At 41.4% G+C, this 27,739-nt stretch overlaps 1 protein-coding gene across 1 annotated transcript in view; it reads left to right on the forward strand.

Annotated features, from left to right (window-relative positions):
• Positions 1 to 6,977: 6,977 nt before the first annotated feature.
• The window catches only part of Chn2 (chimerin 2), a 300,787-nt gene continuing 280,025 nt past the window's right edge, over positions 6,978 to 27,739 (forward strand). The window contains exon 1 of the mRNA XM_077796763.1: positions 6,978 to 7,206. Coding sequence (XP_077652889.1) covers positions 7,158 to 7,206 — 49 coding nt within the window. The 5' untranslated portion in view covers positions 6,978 to 7,157. The remainder of the gene's footprint in view (positions 7,207 to 27,739) is intronic.

The following is a 27,739-nucleotide window of genomic DNA, read 5'->3' on the forward strand; positions in this document are numbered from 1 at the left end:
ATCCACTTTGAAATTTTACCAGCTTCTCCCTGGTGGAGGATGGGTGGGGAAGTGTCCCAATGTGGAGGCATTATCATTTTGTGGTGTGTGTGTGTGTGTGTGTGTGTGTGTGTGTGTGTGTGAGAGAGAGAGAGAGAGAGAGAGAGAGAGAGAGAGAGAGAGAGAGAGATTGTGTTTTTCTAAATTATGTATATACCATTCCCCTGGAGATTCTGATAGACTCTTTGTACCACCAACATCCACTCTCTACCCAAGAGTTACAGTTTAAAAGCACCTGCTACATAGCATGTTATTGAGTACCAATAATATGATTGTCAGGCATACATTCCTTAACATATTCCATTTAACAAGATGAGGAGATTGAGACTCAGAAAGTTTAAGGCCCTTGTCTGAGACCACCAGACAGAATGTAGCCAAAACAGGAATAGAAATCAGGTTTTTCTTCAAAGCCCATCCTGGCTTATGTTTTAATGTACTTTTACACAGGTGACATTGTTGGAGTGATAGAGATGGAAATTACTTTTGCATCACACAATAATCCTTCGAGACTATTCTAGTCCACTATACTTCGTCCTGAGGAGCAAACAACAACTGGGCTTCTATGCTAGACAGTACTTGCATCTATTATTTCGTTTCATGCTCACAAACTCTGTAAAAAGGGATTATTATTCCCATCATAAAGATCAGGAAACTGATCTTAAGTAATTTGCTCAAGGTCATACAGCTAATAAATGACAAACCAGAATTGAAATCAGGTCTGTCCAACTCAACAGATACATATTAAACGTTCCCAGAATCATTTCTCCCATGTCTTGATTTAAAACAATATGGGACATTTTAAACAGCTAAAATACATCTTCTGAATCAGAAGATTGACCCAGATAATATCTGTTAACTTTCCTTCAGTGCCCATTTACTATCCTCCTTAAAAAAAAAAGTTTCTGTTTTGTTGCATTTATAGTTGCTACAGGGAAAGAAATGAAAATATTGATTTAGATTTTCTGGGGGTGAGGACCAAGAACATTCACAGTACAGTCACATACTTGACAATGGGATATGTCTGAGAAATGGATAGCTAGGAGATTTCATTGTTATACGAGCATCTAACATGTGCATACACAAACCTAGATGGCCTAGATCAGTCATTTGATCTGTTCTCTTGATTCGATAAAGAGACACAATCAAAAGAAGATACCATGGCACACTATTTTACAATACCTTCATCAGTAGGAGTATGCTCAGAAATTATGATAAAATTTGGAGTATACTAGATGCATAAACCAGTCACGTAGTAATTTTTAATTGCGTCAGGTATTGTATCTTGTGCATAATTGACTGTGCTATGCTATATTTCCTCAGACTGGAAGCTTTGTTTTTACCAGCATCATCACATGCATGTGAGCAATGGTCTGTGCTACAACCTTACAAAGGCTATGATGTCACTCGGGGATGTAAAGTTTCAGTTCTATTATCATCTTATGGGATCGCCTTTGTGTATGAGGTCTGTCATCAATGGAAATGTCATTGTGCAACTCAGTACCTGTACAGTATCTACATGGTTCTCGGGACTAACAAGCTAAAACTGTTGTTGGGAAAACATCAGGTATCTAGCAATAGTCTTTGAGATTTGATTTTGGAGGTTTTGTTAAAAAAAAAAGAGCAAAACAATGACAAAAAACTTCTGAAAAGAAAATTGGATAATAAAAAGTTGGACAAAGAAATCATGAACAATAGCTTTAATGCCATTTTGGAGATCCTTTCTGCAGTTGAAAACTCTGTCCAGTTGAAACCTATGTATCCCAGGAAGGAATGGAGGGCATCCTGCTGTAGGGTCCCCAGGCAGGGCTGTAGTTTCCCTCTCATCTTCATTCCTGGTCCCAGTATACTCTGTGACATGCAGTGAGTGCTTAGTAAACATTTCTGAGTAAATTAACAAATGTATAAATGAACATTTTGTAGAGAATAAACCTGTCGAATGCTTTCTGGAAACAAATTTTGAGAGTAAAAGAGCATAAAACCAGCAGTGGAAGATGTGTGTGTGTGTATGTGTGTGTGGGGGGGAGAACCAATCAATAAAAACACTCATCCCACATTTTTTGCCCAGAGGAGGCTTAGAGCTCTCATCACTTTAGTTTACCCTAGATTTCTCTTAGGACATCGAGGGAAGAAAAGAGTTTTGTAATTTTAAATGTCAGAAAACAAAGCCAGAAGGCACAATATGCAGACGAAACCATATTTAATGACTTTCTGAACTCTATGCTTTTTTTTTTTCTTAAGGAAGAAAAGCCCTCATTCTTTTCTCTCAATCTGTGTCTCCCCTTAAAGAGACTTTAGCTAAGCAGCGTGTGCGTGTGCGTGTGCGCGCGTGCGTGTGCATGCATGCATGCAAGCAAGCTAAGTGGCCAAGCAGGAAACTCCAGGCAAGGAACCTGAACTCCTCCGCAGCTCAGCCACAAAATGCTAGAATACCTGTGCTTGCAGCTTGTGTCGCCACTAGGGGTCCCCAGCAGCAGGCGATGTGCACTGGGAATTGGGTAGCTCAGGCGGCCGGCCTCCCTTTGTCTGCACCCCAGGTGTGGACTCCTCTTTGTTCAGAGGCAGGGCTGCTACCTGCCGCGTGAGAGCTGGCTCCTGGCTAGCCGCACCCGGGCTGCCTGCACACCTGCCTAGGAAACCCACTGCTCCCCAGCTTCTGCCTCTGGTACTCCGGCCCATACTCCCAAGACCCAGTATTTTCTCTCTAACAGAACTAGTATCTTTATATTCGAAAAAGGGCTTGAACTGCAAAAAGGAAATAGTTCTCAGAATGACAGAGGGTATATTGATGTTGAGAAATTGATGGCAAAAGGGCCACTGTTCAGGCTATGGTAGAGTATTTGCCATAAAATATTTAAAGCTACTTGACGAATAGCCTCACTGTTCTCTTGTGAATGCTGGTCACTGGATTAATCTTGAAAGTAAGGAATATTTCATTCTGTTTAGCACAGGCAAAGGGAATGACCTTCAGGAGGAAGCACCCCAGAGTGCCTGAAAGGACAGAGCATAGCTCCAACCACGACAGCGAATTCACCCTGCGGTATTTTCTTGTCTGCTTTTATACTTCAAAGGAACACTAAAAGAAAATAAACAGATTATAGTAACGCAAGAGCTACCCTGTAAACAATAAATTACACGAGTTATAACAGCCAAAGCCATGATGTGGCATGGGATGGGGGCTGCCAAGGTTTGCTCCATCAAAATTTTATTCTTTTGTTTTCATCATTTCAGTTTTTCTTATTCCTGGCAAAGATGGTGTTCTTACTGCCAATCAACTTCCTTTTGTGATCCAGTGTGTTGCTCAAAGTCCTGTCCTGTTGCTCAGTGGTCACAGCCACTTGGGTGCAAAGTAATTGGTGTACAGGAGAACCATTTATGGATTCATTGATTCCTTTGTGTCCTCATTTATACAGTAAATATCTCCTGAGCACTTATTGTTTGCAAAGAATGATAGAGAATACAAGGGCTAGGCAGATAAGAATCCTGCCTGCAGGAAGCTTTTCATAGACTAGGGAGAGAAAATATGCACCAAAATCACCATTAAAATAGGACAGAGCAGAGATCTGCCAATGGAAGAGGAACGAAAAGGACTGGGGGAATTCAACAGGTGGAGAGCTGGCTTCTGGCTTGGGAATCAGATAAGATTCTTCAGACAAGGTATATTCCTGGTGGACCTTCACCAGGGGTTGGATGGGCTGCAGAGGGGCCCTGGGTAGAAACAAGTGCTGTCAGCTCCAAGGGATAGGACACAAGTGAGAAAAGGGCACTTTTGTGAAGGGGACAATAGGAATTAAGCTTCGAAAGGGAAAGGTGGAAGGCTTTGAATGCCAGGTGGAAGCTAAATTAAAACAAAATGGTAATTTTTTAATCCTATGTAGACCAGATTATCCCTATACCACTTTTATCCATAGGTATTTTAATATTTGATTCTTCTAGACAGTACAGCTATCTAAAAACAGAAAGACTAAATTGGATTTAAAACAGATCTAAGATCTCAGTAGCACCAATATTCCTTTTTCTGCTGCAAACAGGAAAGACCTAATGCCATAAAAGAATGAATGAAATATATGAACTAATTTTCTCATTGGTTCCATTTGGAGAAATACTTTGGAAGCAAGTTCACAAGCAGGTTTCTGAGCCTACTGGTGGAGAAGAAGGTTAGCATTATGTTTCAGGCCCTGCCTGCTAATTTACTGATATAAAACATTTCATAGGGAGCAGCAGGCCTTTAGGCCTCTGAATTGAAGAAAGATGATAGTGAACAACCATGCATGCTGGGTTTTCTCCATTGGTTATGCTTTAACAGTCCAAATGATCCATCAGCTTTCAGATTTCAGTTCTGAATCTGGAGCGTTGTGTTTATTCTTCAAAATAATGGGCTTCTGAGTTATTGTCCATTTCTTATCAATAGGCTGGGCCTCACCTTACTCAGTCACCACCGTTTTCTACTTTTGCACAGCACAGGGTGGCTTGGGGGTGGGCCATTCATAGCAAGTGCCCCTCTGCCCCTTCATCTATCAATCTGGAATAATAAAACAATCTATTTCTCTAACTAACCAAAGTTCTATGAAGGCAATTCTATCATCCAAACAGCATCTGATATTCTTCTGAGACTTCAGAAATGAGTAATGAAACCCATTGCCTACAGCTCAATTTGGGACAAAAATCACATAAACTTTGGGCTAAAGCTGAGATATTTCTCCAGTAGCCTAAGTCACTGCTGATTAGTTATATCCCCATGGCAGTGGAGGAAGCAAAATTCTTCAAACCACAGATTCCATCTTTCAAGTAAATAGTTTATAGTCAAAACTACTCCAGGTATACTGTGGCTTCACACATAGCATCCTGTTTAATCTTCACAACATTTCACATTATCAATATTTTCATTGCAGGTGGAAAAACTGAGACTCAGTGATCTAAGTAATTGTTCATGGCCTCATAGCTAATAAGCAGCAGAACCAGAGTTTGACCCCAGGTCTTGTCATTTTCAAATCAGATGGCAACAATCCTGTTAGGTGACGTGGCCAAGTCCACCACCTAAAGATCTGAAGGGAATATGGATTAATAGTCAAACAAACAAATACTGTCTTCCTTCAAAAGAACTCTGGGGAAACAGGAAATCCCATTTGGATAGAGGAGTCTAGGGCATGATGGGCACATGTCCCACAGGGATCTGGCTGAGGCTGTATCAAGGCTGAGGGCACAATAAGAAAATGGAGTGAGGGTGGGGGAAGTGGTGGTGTTTGGGTCTCCTTGTACCACAAAGGGCTATTTCAAGGTTCAGGCAGATGAGGCCAGGAAGACATGGTCCAGTGTGAGGAGAGAGTGCTCATGAGTCCTTCAACTCTTCAGCAACCCATATTTAGAGAGAGAGAGAGAGAGAGAGAGAGAGAGAGAGAGAGAGAGAGAGAGAGAGAGAGAGAGACAGTGAGCACACACGCCAGCCTACTGGGATGGTAACCTGGAGGGAAGTTTTAAAAAATAGTTTAAATCAACTAGAAAATGTGACAGGAGTACATATTGTACATATTTAACATTTATTATTCACTGTGTGTTAGGTGCTTGGTTAGTGTGGATACCCCTAGGACCTGGCTGGCTTCCTGTGTCACTCCTGATAATTTTTAAATGGACTATGTCCTTTTAACCATGTTTTTAAAAATTGAACTACCCCCAATGTGAACACTTTCCATTTTGCTATATAATGAGAGTACTTTCATTCCTTTAATGTTTGCTTTTTCCTTTGATCTAACAATTTCTGTTCAAATTTCACAGTTTTCTGTTGCTTCAGGATTGAAAGAACCGATTACCCTGCTGGGAGCGTGAAATAGACTTAAAAAAATCTGCATGATATTTCCTCCCAGTGAAATTAATTTAGGTTTAAATACAGGAGGAAGGTATACACCTTGCGCTCCAGTGGCTTTCTCTCACACACCTAAGCAGTTTCTTCTCCTGAAAGGGCACAGTCACCTGCAGCCAAGTGCTAGTCTTTTGTGAGGCTCCTTTTGGAGGCACTGTCTCTTTCTCTTTGACATCTGGCTTTGTGTAGGCCTGATGACCCGTTTGGAACTCTCTTATTTCTCTGAAGGCCAGCCTCAGAAGTCCAGTGGACCCTAGAGGCCCTGTTTGTGGTCGGGTTTTAAGTGTAGGAGAGAATTCCTGGGTGTTTTAGGAAACGCACCTTCTTGCAGGGCAAGGGCCATCAGCTCCAGAGCAACAAAGGACAATTTGAAGGGGATTGGGAGAGGCGCTCCACAGCGTCCCTGGCATCCAGGTCCCCTTCTGCACAGCACCCTGTCCTAAGTGATCCCGCCTTTGCCCTCTGAATCCCCCACCCACTCCGACTCACTGCTCCAGAGCTCCGCCGGGCGCGGCAAGCCTCACCACCTCCCCCAACCCTCGTCCCCTTCAAACCCCAGAAGCAGCGAAGCGCTCGGCAACGGGTCTCGGCCCACGTTCCCCAGCACCTCGGGGGTCGCTCCTGTGACCAGTCTCCCCAACGCCCTATAGTCTGCATCCTCTCCCTTCAACCCCCGTCGCAGGAGCTGTCAAGCCCGCGGCAGCTGAACCAGCCCCGAGCGCCCGCGTCTTCTCTCCTTCCTTTGTGTGCGCGCGAGCGGAGTTGGGGCGGAGGGAGAAGGGGGAGGTCGCTCTGTCTGTCTGTCTCCCGCCGCCTTTGCCCGGTCTGCTCGAAGTGCGGCCGGGAAGGCGGGAGCCCAGGGGAGGGTGCGGGGAGCTGGCGGGGCGGCTCGGGGCCGCCTGGGAGCCCTGGTCCCAACAGCGCACGGGGAAGCGTGGACGGCAGTGAGACTCGGCTAGAGCCAAGATCAACCGCCCCGGCCGCCCCTCGGCCTCCCCAGGCTCCCATGTAGCCCCCGACACCCGGAGAAAAACGTGCAAAGGCGCAGAGAAGGACGGAAACCACAAATAAATAGCGGCGGCAGCAGCGCGTCATCTGGTGGAGCAGGAAGTGCAGGCAGAGTCCGGAGGCTGGTGCTTTCTGCGCGTCCCCAGGACTTTGCCATGGGCTGGGGGCCGAGGAGGCTGCGAGCAGCCGGGCAAGGGCAGCGGCAGTGGCGCCCGCACCGGGGCTGAGCGAGCAGAGACGTGCGGGGCGCGGGGAGATGGCAGCGTCCAGCAACTCTAGCCTGTCCGGCTCCTCGGTATCCTCCGGTGAGTTTCAACTCGTCGGGCGCGGTTGCCGCGCGGGGTCTTGCACCCTGCACCCCAGGGTGGAGAAAGCCTACCTGTGGCCATCCTGCCCTCTCACTGGGAGTCGGGGCAGGCGTCCAGTGTGACACTTGTTTGGTTTGTCAGCAGCTGGGTGCCCTTAGCACCTCGGCGCCTGATATCTGACAGCAAAGAGGTGGGAGAGCAGTAGCTCCCTTAGTGTACGGGCGCCAGAGTGTAGGGGCTTGGGGCGCAGCGGGCGAGCGGCGAAAGGAGCAGGGCAGGATCTCACTTTCTGGCGCAGCTGGAGCGGGGGCTGGCGGGGCGGGGAAGGGTTAGGGCGAAACTGGGCGCCCAGACCTGTTTGCGGTGCTGCGCCCGCTACCTTGGATACCCAAATCTGAAGCAGAGGGGAGCAGACCCTCGCTCCTCGCAGACTTGGTTTTCTTTGTTTGTTTCAGAAATTAGCTCCGTGAAGACACTCGCATGGTGCATGGGTTTGAGATAGTAGCAATAAAGAGATTGTGCCTTTCTGGTCCTGATTCAAGTGGGCGAGGGGAAGGGAGGGTCCAGCCCAGCCTCTGACTCTTGGCACATTTACAAGTGTGTGTGTGTGTGTGTGTGTGTGTGTGTATGTGTGTGTGTAAAAATTTCCTGTGTTACTTCTTAGACATTTTCTCAATAAGACTTTGTAATTTCACTTTCAAGGTGTATCCCAACCCCTTTTTAAGTGTGGCTGGGCAAAGGGAGGGCTTCTTTCAGCTTTTCTATGGTTGATCAGCAGGTCTAATTGAAGAGAAAAAAATTGCTAATGAATCCGAAGGAGTAGGAATCAATAGAAGCAGCCCCACTGGTTTCTGAGTATGACAGGTTTCTAATCAGAGTGATGCATTAGGCAGAATTCCCCTACCTCTCTGGTCATTGAAAACTTTAATAACAAACCCCAAAGGAATAGCCGATAAGACATTTAGCGTGGTATATGATATTCAAGGGTCAAGATCTCAAAGTCCTATCGGAAATGCTCAATATAGTAATATTGTATTATGTCATATTGTATTCCTTTATATTACCCCAAAATTAAACTCTCAGGAAGAAATATCCTTTTTAAAGGTCTTGAGCAGCAGGCCAGGCATAAAGGGAACCACATCCCTAGATGTGTAACTAATTAAATCATAAATGAAAGGTGAGTTTAACTAAGGTGCAATTGTGAGGTGGCACAAGGTGATCTCTAGAAAGCCATCTGCTATCTTTCTTGACAAGTTCAGTTCCAGGGAAATGGCACTTCCTTTATCTACCACTGCCAACTAATATAAAACAGTATTGTTAGGTGTATCATGTAGTTCAAGTTTCTGGTAGTAGCAGCCAATGGGGCAGAACAGTCATATCTTATTAAGAGCAGCAACAAGTTGACCGCCTGTGGTTTTAATTCTGAGAACTCAGCAAATGCTACAGCTTATTTTTAGTACCCTCAAACCACTGCTGCTGCTCTTCAATTCATTTTGGTTGACTAACATTGAATTTAAAATACAGTGATGTTGGCTTCCTATTATCATATGGTTCTCCCTCTCAGAAAGCTGCCCACTCAAAAGTGAACTGGTGGGGGAGAGATGGCAAAGGGAAAGAAGAATGGAGGAAGGACAAGGAAGATAGTACGATCATGCGATTTACTGGTGGCATAAATTGCAGATGCTGTGGCATCAGAATTTTCAGATCTTTAAATAGCTTAAGAAACCTGATTGAAAATCCTAACCCAGCCCTTGGAAGAATATGTTGATTTAAGGCAATACACTATAAGCTTTGGATGATGGAAATTGCTTTGCAGATAGGGTAGGGATGCTTCGGATGGTTCTTTTTGCTGCTTTATGTATCACTGTTTTTAATACTAGCAGAAACTAAGAAATTGCATGAAAGCTGAAATTCAGAAAAGTGGACATGGATTTGTTATTTGGTGTGAATCAACCTATCCTGTATATTGGCTCATTCACCAATCCATGAGGCACTTTGTCTTGAGAAATACAGAATTATAGTTCCTCTTAAGCACACTTACCATTGTGTGGATCATGAATAATTCAGAGGATGCAAGCAATTCACACCTGTGAGAGGTGTTGGGCAGGAAAGAATGGAGCCTGCTTGTCTCAGCAGCTGTGTTCTCTCAGGCAAAGGCCAGAATCTGAAAACTAAGGCAACTTCATTAACCTATTAATCAGCATATTCCAGGGCCTACTGTGTGCCTGGTAGTCCTGAATAATCCTCAGCGTCAAAGAGGTTAAGTGAGGAAGATATTCTAGGATTCCTTTTAGCTCTGATGTTCTGGAATCAGCATCTTTGAATTTTGGCTCCACCATTGACCAGCTGGGTATCTTGGCGGTATCTTGTTTGAGCCTCAGTTTTCTCTTCCATAAATGAGGCTAATACTATTAATAGGGCTATTTAACAGGAGATTCAGATAAGAGGGGATTCAGATAAGGAGTGTAGAGTATTTAGTAGGGGGGTTGGTCCTTGGTGCAAAAAAATCTTGTCTTTTGAGAGATGAAAAGAGGGTGCTCATTGTCTTAGACTTTGGGTGCAGAAATGAGTCCAACACACATGAAATCTGCTTCTTCCATCGTAAGCTAAATTTGATCTTGAGTTTTGGGCTCTATTAAACAAACATTTATTGAGCCTCTTCCAGGTTTCAGGCATAGTTTTGAGTGTTTGGTCTGGAAAGATGAATAAGATTCTTCTCCTTATCATGTGCAACAGAGATGGACAAGCCAAGAACAACCTATGTTCCAGTTCAGTCAAGTCAATTTTGTGGAGCAGAGTACAGGGGAGGGAATTGATTGCCTCAGTTTGGAGCAGCCATTGAGGGTGACATATGAATTGGGCCTTGAAGGATGAGTAGGTTTTTCCATACCGATTGAGGAACATTTCTGAAGAGGGAAGAGCTTAGGCAAAAGCCTGGATATGGGGAAGTTCATGGCCTTATTCAGGTTCCTTAGGGCTTTGATCCTTTTCCTTTGGAGGAGGGTACTCTTGCCTGGCAGTCATGATGATTGGCCCATAGGCAACAGCATGCACAGAGTTGCTGGATCAGTTAATGCTACTGTTGATGCAGAAGGCTTTCTTTCTGTTCAGGTAGCAGTGGGTTCCATGGAACAGGAAGCCCCAGGACATAGTTGGGCCATGGAGCACTAGAAAAGGAACAGTTGATTCTGTAGTATCCAGTACAGACTGAGGGGATCTCAACATGGCTAAGCTTTTCTTAGAGAAAAGGCTGCAGGAGCTTTAGGTTTGGTTGTGCTTGTATAAAGAGTATAGCTCTAATAATTTACTCAGTATTAAGCTCAAAGTCATCTGATTTTGCTGAGGATAGTCTCTCGCTTGCTGTTGTTTAACTACATCACCCAAGTGTGTCGTTTATTCCGCATTACCAACCGAGAGATAACAAATGAAATAATCAGGTTAAAATTAATTTAAAAATATATTTTCTGAGAACTCTTCAGAAATTTTCTTCTGGAATATTCAATTAGATATAAGAGAAATTGCTGTGCCTTTGTTTTAATGATAACTGTTGGTAATTCAATTGCACAATCACCTAGATTGGCAGGAAGGTTTGATTGCTTTCATTATTGAAAAAAAAAAAAAAGAGAGAGAGAGAGAGAAAGAAAAGTCCTTATCCTTAAGCTTTTAATCTTGCCTGTGGTACTTGATTATATTCTGAAATAAACAATGGATGATTTGCAAAACAGTTTTCTTAATAATCATGGGTTACATTTGCTTTTATAATTGAAATAGGAAATTTGGGGGCATTAGTGATGTGATTGTCAAATGGATCATTTCACTGAGTCAAGAAAAAAATGAACCCAAGCAAAGTAATAAGTAAATGAAATATTCCCAGTACCTGAACAAGGTAGAATATTAAATATTAAAAAGGCCCCCAGGATAAGAAGTTAAGATTTTGAAAACACAGGTACACAATATTATAAAAATGAAGTTGATGCAGACTTTTTAAATTAAAATGCAAATGGAAAAAGGTAAAACTCAACATTGTGTGCAAAGTCATCAAAACATTAATTGGGAAAAGAACATTCCTGAATGGATTGAGGTATTTTATTTATTTATATGGATTTATACAGCAGTATTGGGGGCCAGGTAAGTAATGCTATTTTCTGTGGTCATACTGGCATTGACCCTAGAAATGATAGGTTGTGACCAGTGACAAGTCTTCCATATTCCTAATGCAGAAGGCAAAACTAAACTCTAGTAATTCTGAAAAGACTTGTGTATGTGTAATTAGAAACTCAGTGGGTCCAATACTATAAAACCATATCACTGAAACAGATACTCACACTGAGAAGTTCTCGGTTGGGGCTTTGGATTCTCCAGAAGTTTTCTTCTCTTTACCTTTGTTTTAATGATAATGGTTGGAAACTAAATTTCACAATTACATAGATTGGCAGGAAGACTTGATTACCTTTTTTTTTTTAAATTTTAAATCATGTGCACAAAAATTCTGATTTAAAGCATTGCAAATAACATTGCAAAGTTAAAATTAACCCTGAGAGAGAAATCACTCACTCAGATGAGGATCATGGGTCCTTATTTTGCTGGTGGCCTTTCCATATCTCATTTTCGTGCCTTTACTGTCAATTTGTAGTAACTCAGATGAATCCAGGAATACAGAATCTGAGAAGTAAAAACACTTGTTTTGAGTGTATTTTGTTATGTTTTGACTCTTTCTTTTATTTTTTATTTTTTTAGTTGCAGATGGACCCATAACTTTATTTATTTATTTTTATGTGATGCAGAGGATGGAACCCAGTGCTTCACACATGCTAGACAATCTCTCTGCTACTGAGACCTCGCCCCAGCCCCTATGGTTTGAATCTTAAACGCCCTCCAAAAGCTACCTGATAAAGGCTTGATCCCTAGGGTGGTGCTATAGGCAGATGATGGAAACTTTAGGAGTAGGGGCCTGGAGAAGGAAGTTAAGTCAGGGGGGGGTGTGTGGCTTTGAAGGACCTTGACCCCTTCCTCTCTCTCTTTGCTTCCCCCACCAAAAGGTAAATGGACCTTTTCTGCCACATGTGGCCCACCATAATGTTCTGCCTTACTGTAGGTGCAAAAGCAATGAGGCCAAGTGACCGTGGACTAGAACTTCTGAAATTGGGAGCCAAATTAATTCTTTCCTCTAAGTTGATTTGTTTCAGGTGTTTTGTCACAGTGGCGGAGAGCTAACACAATGTTGCATATTTGCAGCATTTGACAAGGGGCCGACTGATGTATGTATTTTGCTGAAATGTGGATCCCCCTTACTAATCCTATGAAGTGTATTGGATGAATCTGTCATTTGTTCCACTTTTGAGGGATGCCAACACCAGGTATTTTCCAAGGCCAATCTGTGTATGGTTCATCTGGACATTGTGTTCTGTGGCCTGCTACCTGGGGCCTGGCCTGAGTGTGAGCCCTGCTGAGGGCCGTCTGCTGCTCCGTAGGGTCTCCTGTTTGTGCCCAATAGTGAAAATAAGTGGACATTTGGTTTGGAAAACCTGTACACAAGCAGTATCACACTGGTATGTTTTAGAATAGAGTTTTCTGCCAAAAGATCCAGATTCCTGCCAAGACAGATACAGAGAAAGAAAAATGGACCTAATGCTAGATAGGCTTATGATTAATAGCACCCACCTATCACCTCCTGGTCATTTATCTTTTATGAGTGCATTTGCATCACAAGACTTCTGAAATGTCATTTAATTTTCAAAACAAATGAGTTTCTCTTCACTTTCTTTCTCTATTTCTTTCCTTTCCTCTTTTCTTCCCTTTCTTACTTCCATATCTCTTTCCTTTTCATTTTCCTTTCTTCTCTTCCCTCTTTCCTTTCCCCTTTCCTTTCTCTCTTCCTTTGCTTCTTCCTCTCCCTCTTTCTTTTCCTCCTTTCTTTTTCCCTACCCCCAAGCTGTTATTTGTCTGTTTTCTGTTTAGGGATGTTTTCATAAATTTTGCATTTGGTTTACTTTGTTGTGAACATTTCCAAACCCTGGAGCACCCTGCTGTCTCTCCTTCCATTTGGCATGTGGGAAAGGAATACACATGGATTCAGGTCAGAGGGTCAAGATGGGCACCTGTGACATAAAATACTGACGTGTGTCTCAAAGTTACTAACAAATGCAAAGGTTTATTTAAAGCCTCCTTAGCTAGAGTAAACCAGCTGGTATTAGATATGTGCTGACCCTAGAGGCTGTCAGATCTGCTAGGGACCTCTGTGACTGTCCACTGGGGTCTAAGGCGCAAGTCCTGGGATAGGAACATTTTCATGAGGTGAGAAAACTTCCTGCTGTGCACCTCCGGTAAGCCAGCCACCAGCTGCTTGTGCAAATAACCTGCTTTCTTCCTCATTTATAATTAATCATACACCTTTGTGGGAGTTTATCTTTGAATATAGTATGGCAGAATTACAGCATCACTTTATTTTTGATGTTTGGCCTGTTAACATCACACACTCTCACCCCTTTTGCAGTGTAACATTAACAGCATAAAAGTATTATTTTAAATCAACCAATGTTTAAATTTCCTTCATCCTTAATACAAGTTAGACTGATAGGTCTAGAATGTTGTTTAATGGATGTTGTTTAATAGATTTTAACACTGTGTAAGTAAGATTAGGATCCCAGGCACTCAGGACCCTCCAGTGCCTCTCAGCTAGTTGCTGGTGGAGCTAGAGCCAGAACTGTCATCCGGGTCCCAGGCTCCCATAACATCAGTTCTCCAACCTCCTTCCTGGCTCACCCCAGAGAGTAGCATCATCCTTAGAGATTTTTGTTGCGGATTTTTTTTTCCCTGTCTGGATTCATGAAGGCTGTTCTGTTTAATTATTTAATACTTTCTAAAAAGAAGTCATAAAGTGCCTTGTGTTTTAAATGGGTCTTAGATCTTAAAGCTGTTGTGCCTATGGAGGCACAGAGATTTTAGTGAGCCAGGCCTGCCCCAACTATAGAGCTCTATGTTTACAACTAGAGCCACTAGCCACAGGAGGCTACTTACATTTAAATAAAATAAAATAAAAAAATCTTCTTTCTTTGCACTAAGCACATTGTAAGTGCTCAACAGCATACATGGCCGATGGCTATCATATTGGACTATGCAGATATAGAACATTTTTATCACTGGGAAGAAAATTCTGTGGAACAGCACTGGTGTAGTTTTAAGACAGAGACCTAAGCAAAATGAATAAGCTAAGGATTGATCAAAGGCTCTCTTATTTCAGTGTTTGTTCCTTTTGCTCTTTAGCTTATATTTCATTAATTTCACAAACTGACTTTAAGAAAATGTTTTATAACTTTGAGGGAAACTCTGGAATGTCAGCTGGAGAATGATGCTTGGAACAATAATTAAATGTCTGTAAAACTCCTTTAGTCTTGAGGCTTGATTCAAGTTAAAAAAAAAAAAAAAAGGGTCTGCTGTTTCCCTAATGGTAACTCAATTTCTTCTTGAAATAAACCCAGTGAGTTGTAATTTCACCCTCCAAAAGGAAAAACGTGTCCATGTCCAGAAAAAGTTTGGATCTTACAGTTGTATCTCTTCCAAAACATCATAAAGAAAATAGGAAAATTGTGAATGTGTGGACTGAGGTTGCTATGGCACATACAAGCATGTTATTTAAAAGAGATTTTCTACCAACCTGGCCATCAGCGAACAGTTTGGCTAGAAGTATTTTGCTTCGACAAAAGGCCCACATACAGGGCAAAGTGAATGCATTGAGTTTTTTTTAGAAAATAAAGTTGGCTTTTGGAATTTTAAGCTCATTTAATTGGGAGAAAATGTATGCAAATAAGATGCAGGAACATGACAGTTCCTGAGAAAAGGAAGTAGTTCTCCTCCTTGAACTTCTTCTACCATCTTCAAGTACAACAAAGTGTAAAGGTGTAAAGGTGGAAGATATCTTTAAAGTGTCAAACAACTGTCAAGAAAGAGGTGGATATTGTGGCCACTGGAGTCAGGAAGACTGGCATGTGTGGCTTATTCTTTATTGGCATGAACTCAGATCACAGATGTAGGGCAGTATGAATCACAGAATCACTGGGGTGATAATCTTAGGCAATTCTTTTCTCATCAGAGGTCCAATTCCTATATTTCATCACCCCCATGGTTGCCCTCCCTGCCCCTATAGTACTGGCTGAGTTTCAAGGAAGGGAAACCTAGCACTTCCTTATTTCACATAAAATGCCACACTTGCAAAGTAAAATGCCTTTTGTTTAATGATTTTCCTTCCAAGGAATAAATCTGAGAGACTATAATGGGACAGTAAACAAATAGGAAGCAAGGACATGGCTTTGGGAATAAGTCTTCTGCAGCATTGACCTACAAGGGCCTGATTCTCAAGACCTAAATTTCCCTGTCCAATATGGCAGCCACATGCGGCTATTGGTCCTTGAAATGTGACCAGTCTAAATTGAGATGTGCTGAAGTGTAAAATACAGGGTTCAAAGATAGTAAAAAAAAAAAAAAAAAAAAAAAAAAAAAAAAAAAAAAAAAAAACCACAAAGAAATAAAAATATCTTGCTAATAACTTTTTAAGATTTTGAATATATGTTGAAATATTTAGACTAAATGAAATGAATTTTAAGACTAATTTTACTTTATTTAAAATAAAAAAATGTAGTTGTAAATGGATAGAATGCCTTTATTTCATTTGTTTATTTTTATATGGTGCTAAGGATTGAACCCAGTGCCTCTCATGTGCCAGGCAAGCACTTTGCCCCTGAGCTATAGCTCAGTCCCTATTTTAAAATTTGGGGTACTAGGAATTGAACCCAGGGGCATTGTACAGTGAACAACATTTTCAGCCTTTTTAATTTTTTATTTTATTTTTATTTTGAGAGAGAATCTTGCTGTGTTGTTGGGATTGGCCTTGAGCTTGTGATCCTCCTACCTTAGCCTCTTGAATCACTGGGATTACAGGTGTGCACCACTGCACCAGACTAATTTTATTTTATTTTTATATGTTTAATGTAACTACTAGAATATTTGAAATTACGTGTGGCTCACATTGTCTTTGTACTGGACAGCAGTGGTCTGGATGAGTCCAGTGAGGATGCTGTAGCCTTCATTACAGAATCCACCAGACCCAACCTGCTAACTCACTGCCCAGAGGCCCCATGGTTGCAGCCTTGCATACTTCGCAAGCCAGAAACTCATCCTTTGTCCAAAGGCACTTGAGTCTTAATTCTCAGATCCTGAATCTTACATTGATTTTTGAAATGATGTGCCATAGAGAGGGACAGTTTGGGACATTTGTCAGGTTTCTGTTTAGACAAATTTTGCTTTTTGTTGTTTTGTTTTTGATTGTTATAACTCCAGACTTTAGATTTATGTACACTACTCCTTCCAGAGAAATCCTGCAATGTTCTGAAGTTGGAAAGGAATTGAGGAAACAAGGGACACATTTTTCTCTCTTCTTGTGTAGAAAACTCTTGTTTGCTAGCCTTTGCACAAGGTGTTCTACTGTAAATCTGTATGTGTGTGCACACGTATGGTTATGTTTGTGTTTTGGTGTATCTATATAAACACAGAGAGTGGAAGTGGATTAGATTTCAAACAAAAGTTATTTCTAACTGAATTTGTATCATATCCACACATTAATATCAAGGGAAATGAAAGTCAAGCCTAGCATTACTTTTAGTAATGAAATAATCCACTTGGGATTATGTTAATGATGTGTAGATATTAATACACATAATTTGGCTGCCTAATATTGATTTAAGTTGCTCATTTAAATTCACTTTATTATAGGAAAATTAGCCATTTTATTTTACAGTGCTGGTCCCCACAGACAGTGAAAACATTAAACCATGTTTATTAGGTAAATAATACTATCTCCTGGCTTGCATATGCAAAGAGTGCACGATTCTGTCTCCCTCAGTGTGTGCCCTTTGAGTTAGTTTCTGGTTGTTTCCAGCCAGGTGTCTTCTCCGCTATCTCCCTCATAAGCAATATCTGGGGTTGAAGGTACTCAGTGACCAGGGCACAAACATTTTTTTCCCTCTGGAATTATGCCCTAGGACTGAACTTTGGCCACATGGGAGCCCTATGCTGGTTTTCACAGAGTCAAACTAACCCATGTGTCTTTTTTTCTAAATATGAATTCTTTCTCAGAAGGAAAAGCAATTGGTAGGGGCTTTGTAAATGCTGCTGAAATCATTAATTCATATTAAGAATGACCACAGAAAATCCTAGGTAAATGCACATGTAAGACACGATTTCAAGTTAGAATGTCATTTGTCCCAAGAACAAAATGATTGCCATAATACCTATTTGGTTCTGTATTCTAACCCCAGTGATAGCAGTAGGGGTATTTTACAATAATGCACAGCAGCCTTTCAGGGAAGAGATGCCCTACTGAATGTTACTTTCTTAACTAGCCGTGTGTAAAGCTGCCATTCAGGAGTTCCTGGAGACATGGTCGCATCCATCTGGAGTTTCATCTGTGTGCCTTCTATAGTAACAAGTTCCACCCATTCTCTCCCCATTGAATGGATTGGTATTTCTTTCTATAGATTTAAATTATTTAGCTCTCTGAAACTTGTTTCTAACATCCACCTTTGGGCTTTGTAAATAAACGTGGTTTCATCTGGACCATGAACTTCAAGAGTGGCATTGAGTGACAAGAATTTGGAAGTCAGAGATCTGGTCCAAGCATTAGTACCAGCTAGCCCTGTTTACCTGGACCTCTCTGAGTTTCCACTTGTTCGTAAGAATCAGAGGTGTAAATGTTTGTGAAAGAAACTTGAACATTGAAATATGAAACAAAATATAAAAATATTAGGTTTCAAGTGGTTCACATTCTAAGAAGATGCTTTGTAGATTCCTTTCCTGGGGGATGGTAATCATTCAGAGCTCATGATCTTCTCAGATATATGAAAAAATTTCCCTCAATACATCACCTTGCTTGCCTTTTTATTTATTTATTTATTTTCGGTGCTGGTGCTAAGAATCAAACCCAGTGCCTCACACATGCTAGGCAAGCACTCCACCACTGAGCCACAACCCCAGCACCCCCCCCCGACCCTGCTCTTTAATAGCCTTTTAAAATCTTGAAGTGCAATTTCACTAGTTGAGAATTTTTCTGCTCTGTAAGAAGGTGGTATGTGTCTCACAATCCCAGTGATATTTTAGATTAGCTTGGGACACTGCTATTTATACTTTCCCTTCTAGAGGAGTGGCTCTTTTTAAAATTAAAATTTATGTAAATCAATACACATTCTCCTCCATTTATAATGAGATTACTCTCAATAAACTTATTGTAAATTTTAAATATCCTGATCAACCACACATCATAACTTAGCAACATGGACTCACTAAGTTGCCAAAACTTGTGCTCCTCTTGCCTCAGCTTCCCAAGTCACTGGGATTGCAAGGTAAAGTGCTTGACTGAGAGCTGGGCTCACTGTCCCTGCTCAGCATCACGACAGAGTACCTATTGCCCACTTTTATCCCAGTGTAAGACTGAAACTCAACATTTGAAGTGCAGTTTCTTCTGCATGCATTGCTTTTGCACCATCAAAAAGTGAAAAATCATTAAATCAGGGAACAGTCTGAATGTGCAAAAGAATATTCATCATGGACATGCAAGTCATAAAGCATAGCAAAAAATCACAAGCAAGCCACCACCCAAGTTAGGAAAATTACCTATCCTTGAATTTTCCTCTGTACTCTTCTCCCTTCCTTTCCTCATCTTTTTTTATTTCCTCCTTCCAAAGGTAACCACTCCCTTCAACTTTCTTATTCTCTTGCTTTTCTTTTTTCTTTTTTTTTTAAGAGAGAGAGAGAATTTCAATATTTATTTTTCAGTTTTCGGCAGACCCAACATCTTTGTTTGTATATGGTGCTGAGGATGGAACCCGGGTCGCACGCATGCCAGGTGAGCGCGCTACCGCTTGAGTCACATCCCCAGCCCTCTTGCTTTTCTTTTAAAAATAATTTTGTCACATATCACTAAAACACACACTCCACAAAAGCAGCTATGTTTGCTTTATTCGGTGCTGAGTCCTCAGTGCTTTGCAACAGGGTCTGACATGCAGTCAGCACTCTAACTAGATGCTGGGCAAATGAGTACATCTGTATGCCAAGTGCTGTGTCGTAGCAGTGCCACTGTAGCCCCTCGTTTTCCTTTTGTCTGCAAATCAGCTCTGCGAAGACCCCCTCATGGGTTCATTTTAGCTACATACCTTCAATGGTTTTCAGATTTTTTTTTTTAACAAAGGAAATTCATGTATTTTTTCACTTAGTGGCAATAGACTCCCAACAAAATCACATGATCTTTGCTGTATCAGGACTTCCTAATTTGATTTGCAGCTCACAAGCCCATTTCAGAAGCGAACAGTGGACCCTTAGGAAACGTATGTAGCCAAAGTAGAGTTCCACACAGAAGGCTGCAGAGAAATATTTTACAACTGATGTAATTTACATGCTACAACAGGGATGAACCTGGAAAACATTATGCTAAATGAAAGAACCCAGTCATAAAAGACTGAGTATTGTGTGCTGTTGCTTATATGAAACCTGTAGGATAGGCAAATCATGAAAACAGAAAATAGATTAGGTTTCCCCCCACCACTTGGGGTTAGGAGGATTGAAGAGAAATAGGGAGTGACTGCCAATGGACATGGGTTTCTTTTTGAGTTAATTAAATTGATCTGTTTGTGGTAATGGTTGCACTATTTTATATATATATATATATATATATATATATATATATATATATATATATATAATATTAAAAGTGATCAAATTGTTCACATTTAAACATATGAATTGTGGAGTATATGAATTATATCCCTTCGAAACTTACTTTACAAAATGCTGGGCTGGGGCTGTAGCTCAGTGGTAGAGCGCTTGTGTTGCACACATGAAGCACTGGGTTTGATCCTCAGCATCACAAAAAAAAAAAAAAAAAACAAAATTAAGATATTGTGTCCATCCACAATAAAAAATATTTTAAAAGAAATGCCAAAAATGGATATCGTAAGAATAAGGCAAAATGATTATAAGACCAGCGGATGGGGGAAAAAAACCCTTGAATCGAGTTGGTCCTGGACTGGGTGCCTATAATCAGACAGGAGACATTTCTGTCCTACTCACTGAGAATATCACCAACGTCATCAACACTTCATCTCTGTGGCAGGCTGCTTTGCTAGGCTGAAATACTACCCAGGTGTGTCTGTCTCAACTGTTCTGGTCGTGTTTACTTTTATATTAAGCAAGTAGAGGAAAAATGCACTTCATTGGATCAAATCTAAATATTTCTTCCCATTTTTATTTCCACGTTTATCCTTTTCCTACTGCCAGCTGCCGATCTCCTCTGATGGTCACATAGGGGCACAAAGGGACTTGTTCTCTATGGCGGGTTCCCAAGGTCAGTTCAGCCTTAACTGCACAAATGTCTCCCTTCCTGCAACCCCCAAGATCTGTGGCATTCTCTTTCTGATTTAAGAATGAGTAAGGACAGCAGGTCTCCTCTGCTGATGCCGGACAAAGCAATTAGTGCATTTCTCATGACTAGTTAATTGAATTTTTATCCAGCTTTCAAAACCCTGGGTACAACTCTTATGCCCTCATAGTAGAAGAAGAGTCATCCAGAAATCAAATATTTCCACTATGTCCCTGGTGCTCCTGACTATTAATACAGTGATGCATCTGTTGCTGCCTCCTGATGCCCCCACCAGACGGGTGCCCGTGCAGACATTTCCAAGGATATTGTCTACTGGCTCTTTTGTTGTTTCTAATCAAAGAGCTGATACACTTTGATCACCCAGATCACAGTACTATGAATACTTTGTTAGAAAGACAAAATACTACACAGGTGAAGCTGTCTCAGATGTTCTGATAGTGTTTACTTTTCTTCCTAACAAGTAGAGAAAAATGCACTTGATCAGATCTAAAATATGAATTAGTACAAATATAAAAATTTGTACACCAACATACAGTACACTCGAATGACTCCAACTAATAAGCTTCTTTTAAACACCTGCTGATTCCAAATGCCAGGTTGCTAAATGTTTCCTCTTCCCCCGTGTTTAGTGACTCTTAGTGCAAGATTGTCTTTCTGTTGGTTGGACAGAGATTGGCTCTGGCATGGTGCTAATGGAAGTAAAGACTGGTGTCTTTTGGGGAACACAGTCCCTGGGAGGCCTCTTTCTTGGACAGGCTTCAATCTTCTGTGGCCTCTCTGTGGCTTACTTTCCTTTATGCTCTTCACCACCTGTTCTCCTTCTTTGTCCTCACGGGACAACTGAGATAGCCTCCCCCACCAAATACAAATAAATGTCCATTCAAAGGTGTGTGAAGACAAAGCAGGCACTGACATTTCTTCCTTAGTTCTTAATGTCCCATTCAGAGTATTTTCCTGGCATCCAGAGGAGGAAATAAAGTATAGGCTACAGTAGATTTGTTGTTCTTTGTCCTCCCTTGGATGAAATCTGATGGTCCCTGGTCTCCAATCACACTCATGGGACAGATATTATGCCCTGTGCTGGCCTCTGTCTTAATCTTCCTAAGACTTTTTTTTTTTTTTTGGTACCAGGGGTTGAACTCAGGACACTTGACCACACCCTCAGCCCTATTTTGTATTTTATTTAGAGACAGGATCTCACCGAGTTGCTTAGTGTCTTGCCATTGCTGAGGCTGGCTTTGAACTAGTGATCCTCCTATCTCAGCGCCCCAAGCTGCTGGGATTACAGGCATGCACCACGGCACCCTGTTCCTCCTCCTAATTTAATGTCACAGGCCAAGCTATCTGTAACAAAAGAATCAGTGTTCCTAGAATCTGTCATCCATTCAAACTTTTTCCTCTGGCTAACAGCAACATGTGTAACTACCTCCCTACTTCCTGACGAGGCTGCAATTATTCTATGGGTTAGGTTTCAGCTGCAAACACAGAAAACCCTAATTGGAAGTGCCCAGGTAGCATGGTTCTGAGAGCTGGCATCTTGCTCTCTCTGCTTCTCTGCAGTTCTCCCAGCTCTGCAGTCTTGGTGGGTAAGCTTTGTCCTCAGTCTCTCCCTCTCCTTATGGTGTCAGGATGGTAACAACAATCCCTGGCATCAAAACTAGAAACAGAAAAGGGATACTCTTTTCCTCCTCTCTCTGTGGAAAATGAGAAAACTCTCAGAAACATCTTCTCTCCAGCAAACCTCCCCTTGCCTCATTGGCTATAGTTTTGTCACATACTTAGATATGAACCAATCACTGGCAAGGAAATAGGATTCCCATGATGCACTTCATGCAGCCATGATCTCTTCCTGGAATGGGGATGGGTCAGACTCTGGTGAAGGAGTGGGAACTGGACAGAACAGGGTTTTGTTAAGGAGGAGGGAAAAGAGGAACAGAAATGTCTTCCACAAGTAGGTCATGAATGTCCGCAGACCTTGGAATCTCTTAAGGCCATGTTATGGTTTCGATGTGAGGTATCCTGAGACAGTGTGAGAGGGTTCAGAGGGGAAATGATCAGATTGTGAGAGCCTTAACCCAATCCGTGAATTAATGCCCTAGTCGGATTAACTGAGCCAGGTGGGGTGTGGCTGGAGTAAGAGGGGCATTAGGGACGTGGCTTTGGGGTATATATTTGTATCTGGCAAGTGGAGACACCTTTTTCTGCTTTTGATCTTCATGTGAGCCACTTCCCTCCGCCATACACTTCCACCATGATGTCCTGCCTCACTCTGAGCCCCAGGGAATGGAGCCTGTTGTCCATGCACTAAGATCTCTGAAACCCCGAGCCCCCAAATAAATTTTTCCTCCCTTAAAATTGTTCTGGTTGGGTCTTTTAGTCACAGCAGTGAAAAAGTTGACTAAAACAGGCCACCACAAAAACAGTTTTAAGACACATCTCTCCTCCCAATCAAAGGACTTGGTATAACTTAGCCAAGGACCAAATGATTATTGCAGACCTTTCCTTTGTAATAATATCACTCCCTGAAAATGTGAGCTACTTCCCTACCAAATTAAGGCGAATGACAGCTTTTACTGATGTGTGGCTTTCACTTGTTAGTGCTTGATGGTTTGAAGTGCTTTGTGTATAGTTATGGAAAAATATAGGTCCATTAATTTAAAAAATGGAAAGACTCTTTAGCCCTAATGAAAAGTGGGACAGTGTGTGTTAAAGGTTTTGATTCTTTTTTTATTATTTATTATTATTTTTAAGGTTTTGATTCTTGACAGAGGAACATCCACAGGCCTGACACAAGCTGGAATTGTATTGTTAGAAAGTCAGGGGAAAATAATAGATGATTCAACCCCTTCTGGTTGCTATGGCAAGGAATTTTTAAGGCTTTTATTTAGGAGAAGTAGTGATCATTAGCAGCTCTTTGTTTTTAAAACAGAGATCCCTTCAAACTGTCAAGGTTCCAGTAGAATAGATGATTGGCACCTAACTAGAGAAAATCTTAGATTATTTGCAAAGAAAAGAGAACAGGCCCCAAACAGCTTTTGGACAGCAGGTTTGTGTTTCTCATTTTTAGGGCAGACTAAGGGATGTAAAGATTCCTGGGCTAAAAGTCACATGACCCAAGTCTACAATAGTTCTATCTCAGCATTTACTTTCTCTGAGCCCTGGGGCAAATGACATTATCATTTTGTAACTTTGATGCTCATCTGTAGAATTATTAGGTTGGACTAGATCATCTGCAAGGGTTTTTGAAATTTTTCTGATTCTGCCTATTTCCTTTTGCTAATATAAGATACTGTGGTAGTTCCCCCAAGGGAGCATAGCTGTCCCCATCTGCATACACACATATTTCAAATAGTGGCTACCCTGGGCATCATTTGCTCCTGGTACCCAGTCTGTAAGATGTAAAGGACTGTTGGGTGCATGCTTTGCATTTGTTCTTCAGCCCACACTCTAAGTAAGCCCAGGGATATTCCAGGCATGCCCTAGGGCAGTGTCATATAAAACTCTTGGAATATGACTCATACTAGGGAATACATTTCATATCACAATCCAAGGCACATTCACTCACACAAATGCACAATTCATTCAATGTATATTTAATGAGTATTAACCATTTTCTAGAGGTGATAGATACTACTGCAGTGAATAAAATAGACAAAATTTCTGTTCCTCATGGAGTTTTTAAACAGAGAGATAGTAAATAAAGAAACTATAATAAGAAACTATAGTATATATACACATCTTCATATATAATTGTATTGTATGTAATTTATTTTGGTATATTAGAAGGTGATAAGTTCTATGGAGAAAAACATGAGAAAGTGAGATAGGAAATACCACAGGTAGGGGGGTTCTGAATTTTAAGTTGTGTGGTCAGGGAAGGCTTTACTGAGAAAGTGACATTTGAGAGGGAAGGAATCCTTGTGCCCATATCTGTGAAACAGCATTACAGACAGAGGGAGCAATAGGTGAGAATACACCTGGAATGTCCCAGGAATAGGAACAAGGCCAATGGGGCCAGAGTGAGGGAGGTACGTGGGACTGAACAGGAAGGAGGCTGGCAAATCATGGTGGGCTTTGCTGGCCCTCATAAGGACTTGGGTTTCTACACTGACATTGGCATCCCTGGATGGTTCTAGAAGAGAGTGCCATGATCTGAAAGACCCACTCTGGATATTATAATTGAGAGTAAACCAAATACATATTCTGCGTGCATGTGCATGTGTGTGCATGCACACACAGAAACACAAGTTCTACAAACAGCACTTACCCTGACATACCTGATGCTTCTGATATTGTCTTTCTATTGTATTTATACTTATTCATTTAAAAATCAGGATAAAGGGGGTGACTCAAAGTGAGGTAGGGAGGGAGAGCATGGGTGGAAAATTACCTCTAGATAGGGAATAGGGGTGTGAGGGAAAGGGAGGGAGAATGGGAATAGCAAGGATAGTGGAAGGAGACAGTCATCATTATACAAAAGTCATGTATGAAGATGTGAATTTGGTGTCAACATACCTTATATACAAACAGAGATTTGATAAGTTGTGGTATGAAGGTGTATTAAGAATCGTAATGCAAAAAATTATGAAGGTAATGCACTCCTCTATTGTGATGTATGTAAGAAATTAAAAAAAAAATCAGGATCCGCAAGTTGGTTTCAGGATCCACAATAGGGCAGTGGCTAGCATTTTGTAAAACAGATAATAAATTGGCCTGGGACCTCAGAGATATGGTAGATTCAGTTTCTTTGTGCCAAACACAGTTGTGGTAGATACAGCATTTGATGTAGATCTTGTAGTCATATGTTAAAATGATTTTCAAGAAGTTTATTTTTGTGTTTGACTTGCTGCAATGAGAGCACTATAATATTGCATGATCATTTATAAATTTTTTCTTCTTCCACATATTCATTAATTTATTTATTCCCAATTCATACTTTAAATAACTTTTTTATGAAAAATTTTTGTGTGAAAAATTTCAGATATGTTCCATCCTTACTTGGCTTCTTATCACTCAGCTTCAACAGTGATCAAATCATGGCCAGGTGTCACCCCCCATCCCTGGGATTATTTTGACACAAATCCCAGGCCTGGCATAATTCCATCTGTAAATATTTCCGTTGGTTTCTCTAAAATATAGGGAATCCTTTTTAAACTTAGAAAATATGCAGTATTACTCTGATGTTGATGCACACTCACACAGTCAGCCTGATTGGCAGTGTCTTTGTTCACTAGTTTGCAAAGGGAAATTCAGGAGACCTTCTTTGGAGAGGACCTGTGGTTGTGCATTCTCTCCCCTTTTTCTGTAGATGGTGTTTCTGGATATTTCCAAAGCCCTGATGAAGCAGGTGGCGTTCCATCCTTCAAAACGAGTCAGTTCAATCCTGATTCTTTTTTAATACTTTCACTGATACGGAAATACAGCTTGCTTTTCTGTGGCTCTTGACTAATCAAACAGTAAATACCTTGCAAAAGGTCATGGATCTTATTCAACTTTGTACCATCCCAGGGACTTAGGATGGATCCTAGCACACAGCAGCCCTGACATTTTTGTTAATATTTTACTTGTGTTTCTCTATAGAAGTTGGAGTAACTTCTCCCCTGGCCTTCAGCCTGTCACTCCTTTTTTGGATCTGAAATGTTCCCCAGGGTCTCATGTGTTGAAGGCTTTGTCTTCAATGCAGCAGTGTTCAGAGGTGGGGCTTTTGGGAAGTGATTGTGTCATGAAGGCTCTGACCTCATCAATAGATTAGTTCATTGATGGTTTCATCGTTAGACTGGACCATTGGGAGGTGGTGGAAACTCTAGGAAGTGGGACCTATTGAAGGGAGTGTTCTTAGGGACTACATCTTTCTCCAGCCCCTTCTCCTCTGCTCTCTCTGCTTCATGGCAGGCAGCACAAGCTGAGCAGCTTTGCTAGACTCCACCTTCCCTGCCATGACATTCTACCTCACCGCAAGCCCAGAGTTGGGTCCAAGCAACTACTGACTGGAATCTGTGGAGCTGTGAGCCAAAATAAATCTTTCTGTCTCCAAGTTGTTTTTCTCAGGTATTTTGTCACAGTGATGAGAATCTGACAAACACAGGCCATATGTCGCGACTGTGTTGAAACCCTGACTTTTCTAGAAAGTCTCATCTGTACCAGGATGGAGAGCCTTTCTGAATCAACATCCGCTCTCTGGGAGGAACCTTCAAGTTAAGCTCAGTTCTTACAGAATTCTTTATCTCTTCTATTTCACAAACCCATGATCCTTATCAATACTGGAGTGCTCATCTTCTAGTGGTATCTGCCCTCATTTCTATTAACAAATTTTTGACTGCAGACTTATTTGATAAGGGTTACATTTTTGAAAATGTTGTCATTTCTGAATTTAATTTTTTTTTCAGTTTTAGATGGACACAATACCTTTATTTTATTTGTTTATTTTTATGTGGTGCTGAGGATTGAACCCAGTGGCTTACATGTAGCAGACAAACACTCTACCACTGAGCCATGACCCCAGCCCCCTGAACATGTTTAATAGTTATAATTTCAGATGATGATAAATAAATATTTTTACGTTTGAATACATGGTATATACTAATCTGCTCTTGGCTATCCCTTATTTATTTATTACCCAAATATCTTATCTATGAAAATTGTCAGGGAGGTGCAATACCCTGGGTCTTATTCTTCTCATCTTTGCTTTCTCCCTCCTTTCCCTCTTTTCTCTGGTTGCTGGGAGCCCTGGTGCTAGGCTCTAGGAACATAAGGAGATGTGAAGCAGCCCTGTTGGAACTTTATTCTGAGTTTGTCTTCAGTGGACTGTTGCTCCATGAATGCAGAGACCCTGAGGTCACTTGCTGCTGGCAGAAGGACTGTCACACACTTCTTAAATTTTTTTTTTGGATGGATGACTAAATGAATGGAGACATGGCCCTCACTGTAAAGGAGTTCACAGCCCAAAGTTGAGGAGTGAGTGTGAACTTTGTGAGGCATTGTAGAATTGTGTAGTCATTGTTAGTCATAAATCCTTGTTGTTCACACTCCTTGCTTCCCTTGCTACCACTTCTGTCTTATTTATACCCTCTCATAGACACCAGCAGAGGTTCTACATGGGGACACTTA

This window comes from Urocitellus parryii, chromosome 3 (genome assembly GCF_045843805.1).
Source record: "Urocitellus parryii isolate mUroPar1 chromosome 3, mUroPar1.hap1, whole genome shotgun sequence".
Lineage (NCBI taxonomy): Eukaryota > Metazoa > Chordata > Mammalia > Rodentia > Sciuridae > Urocitellus > Urocitellus parryii.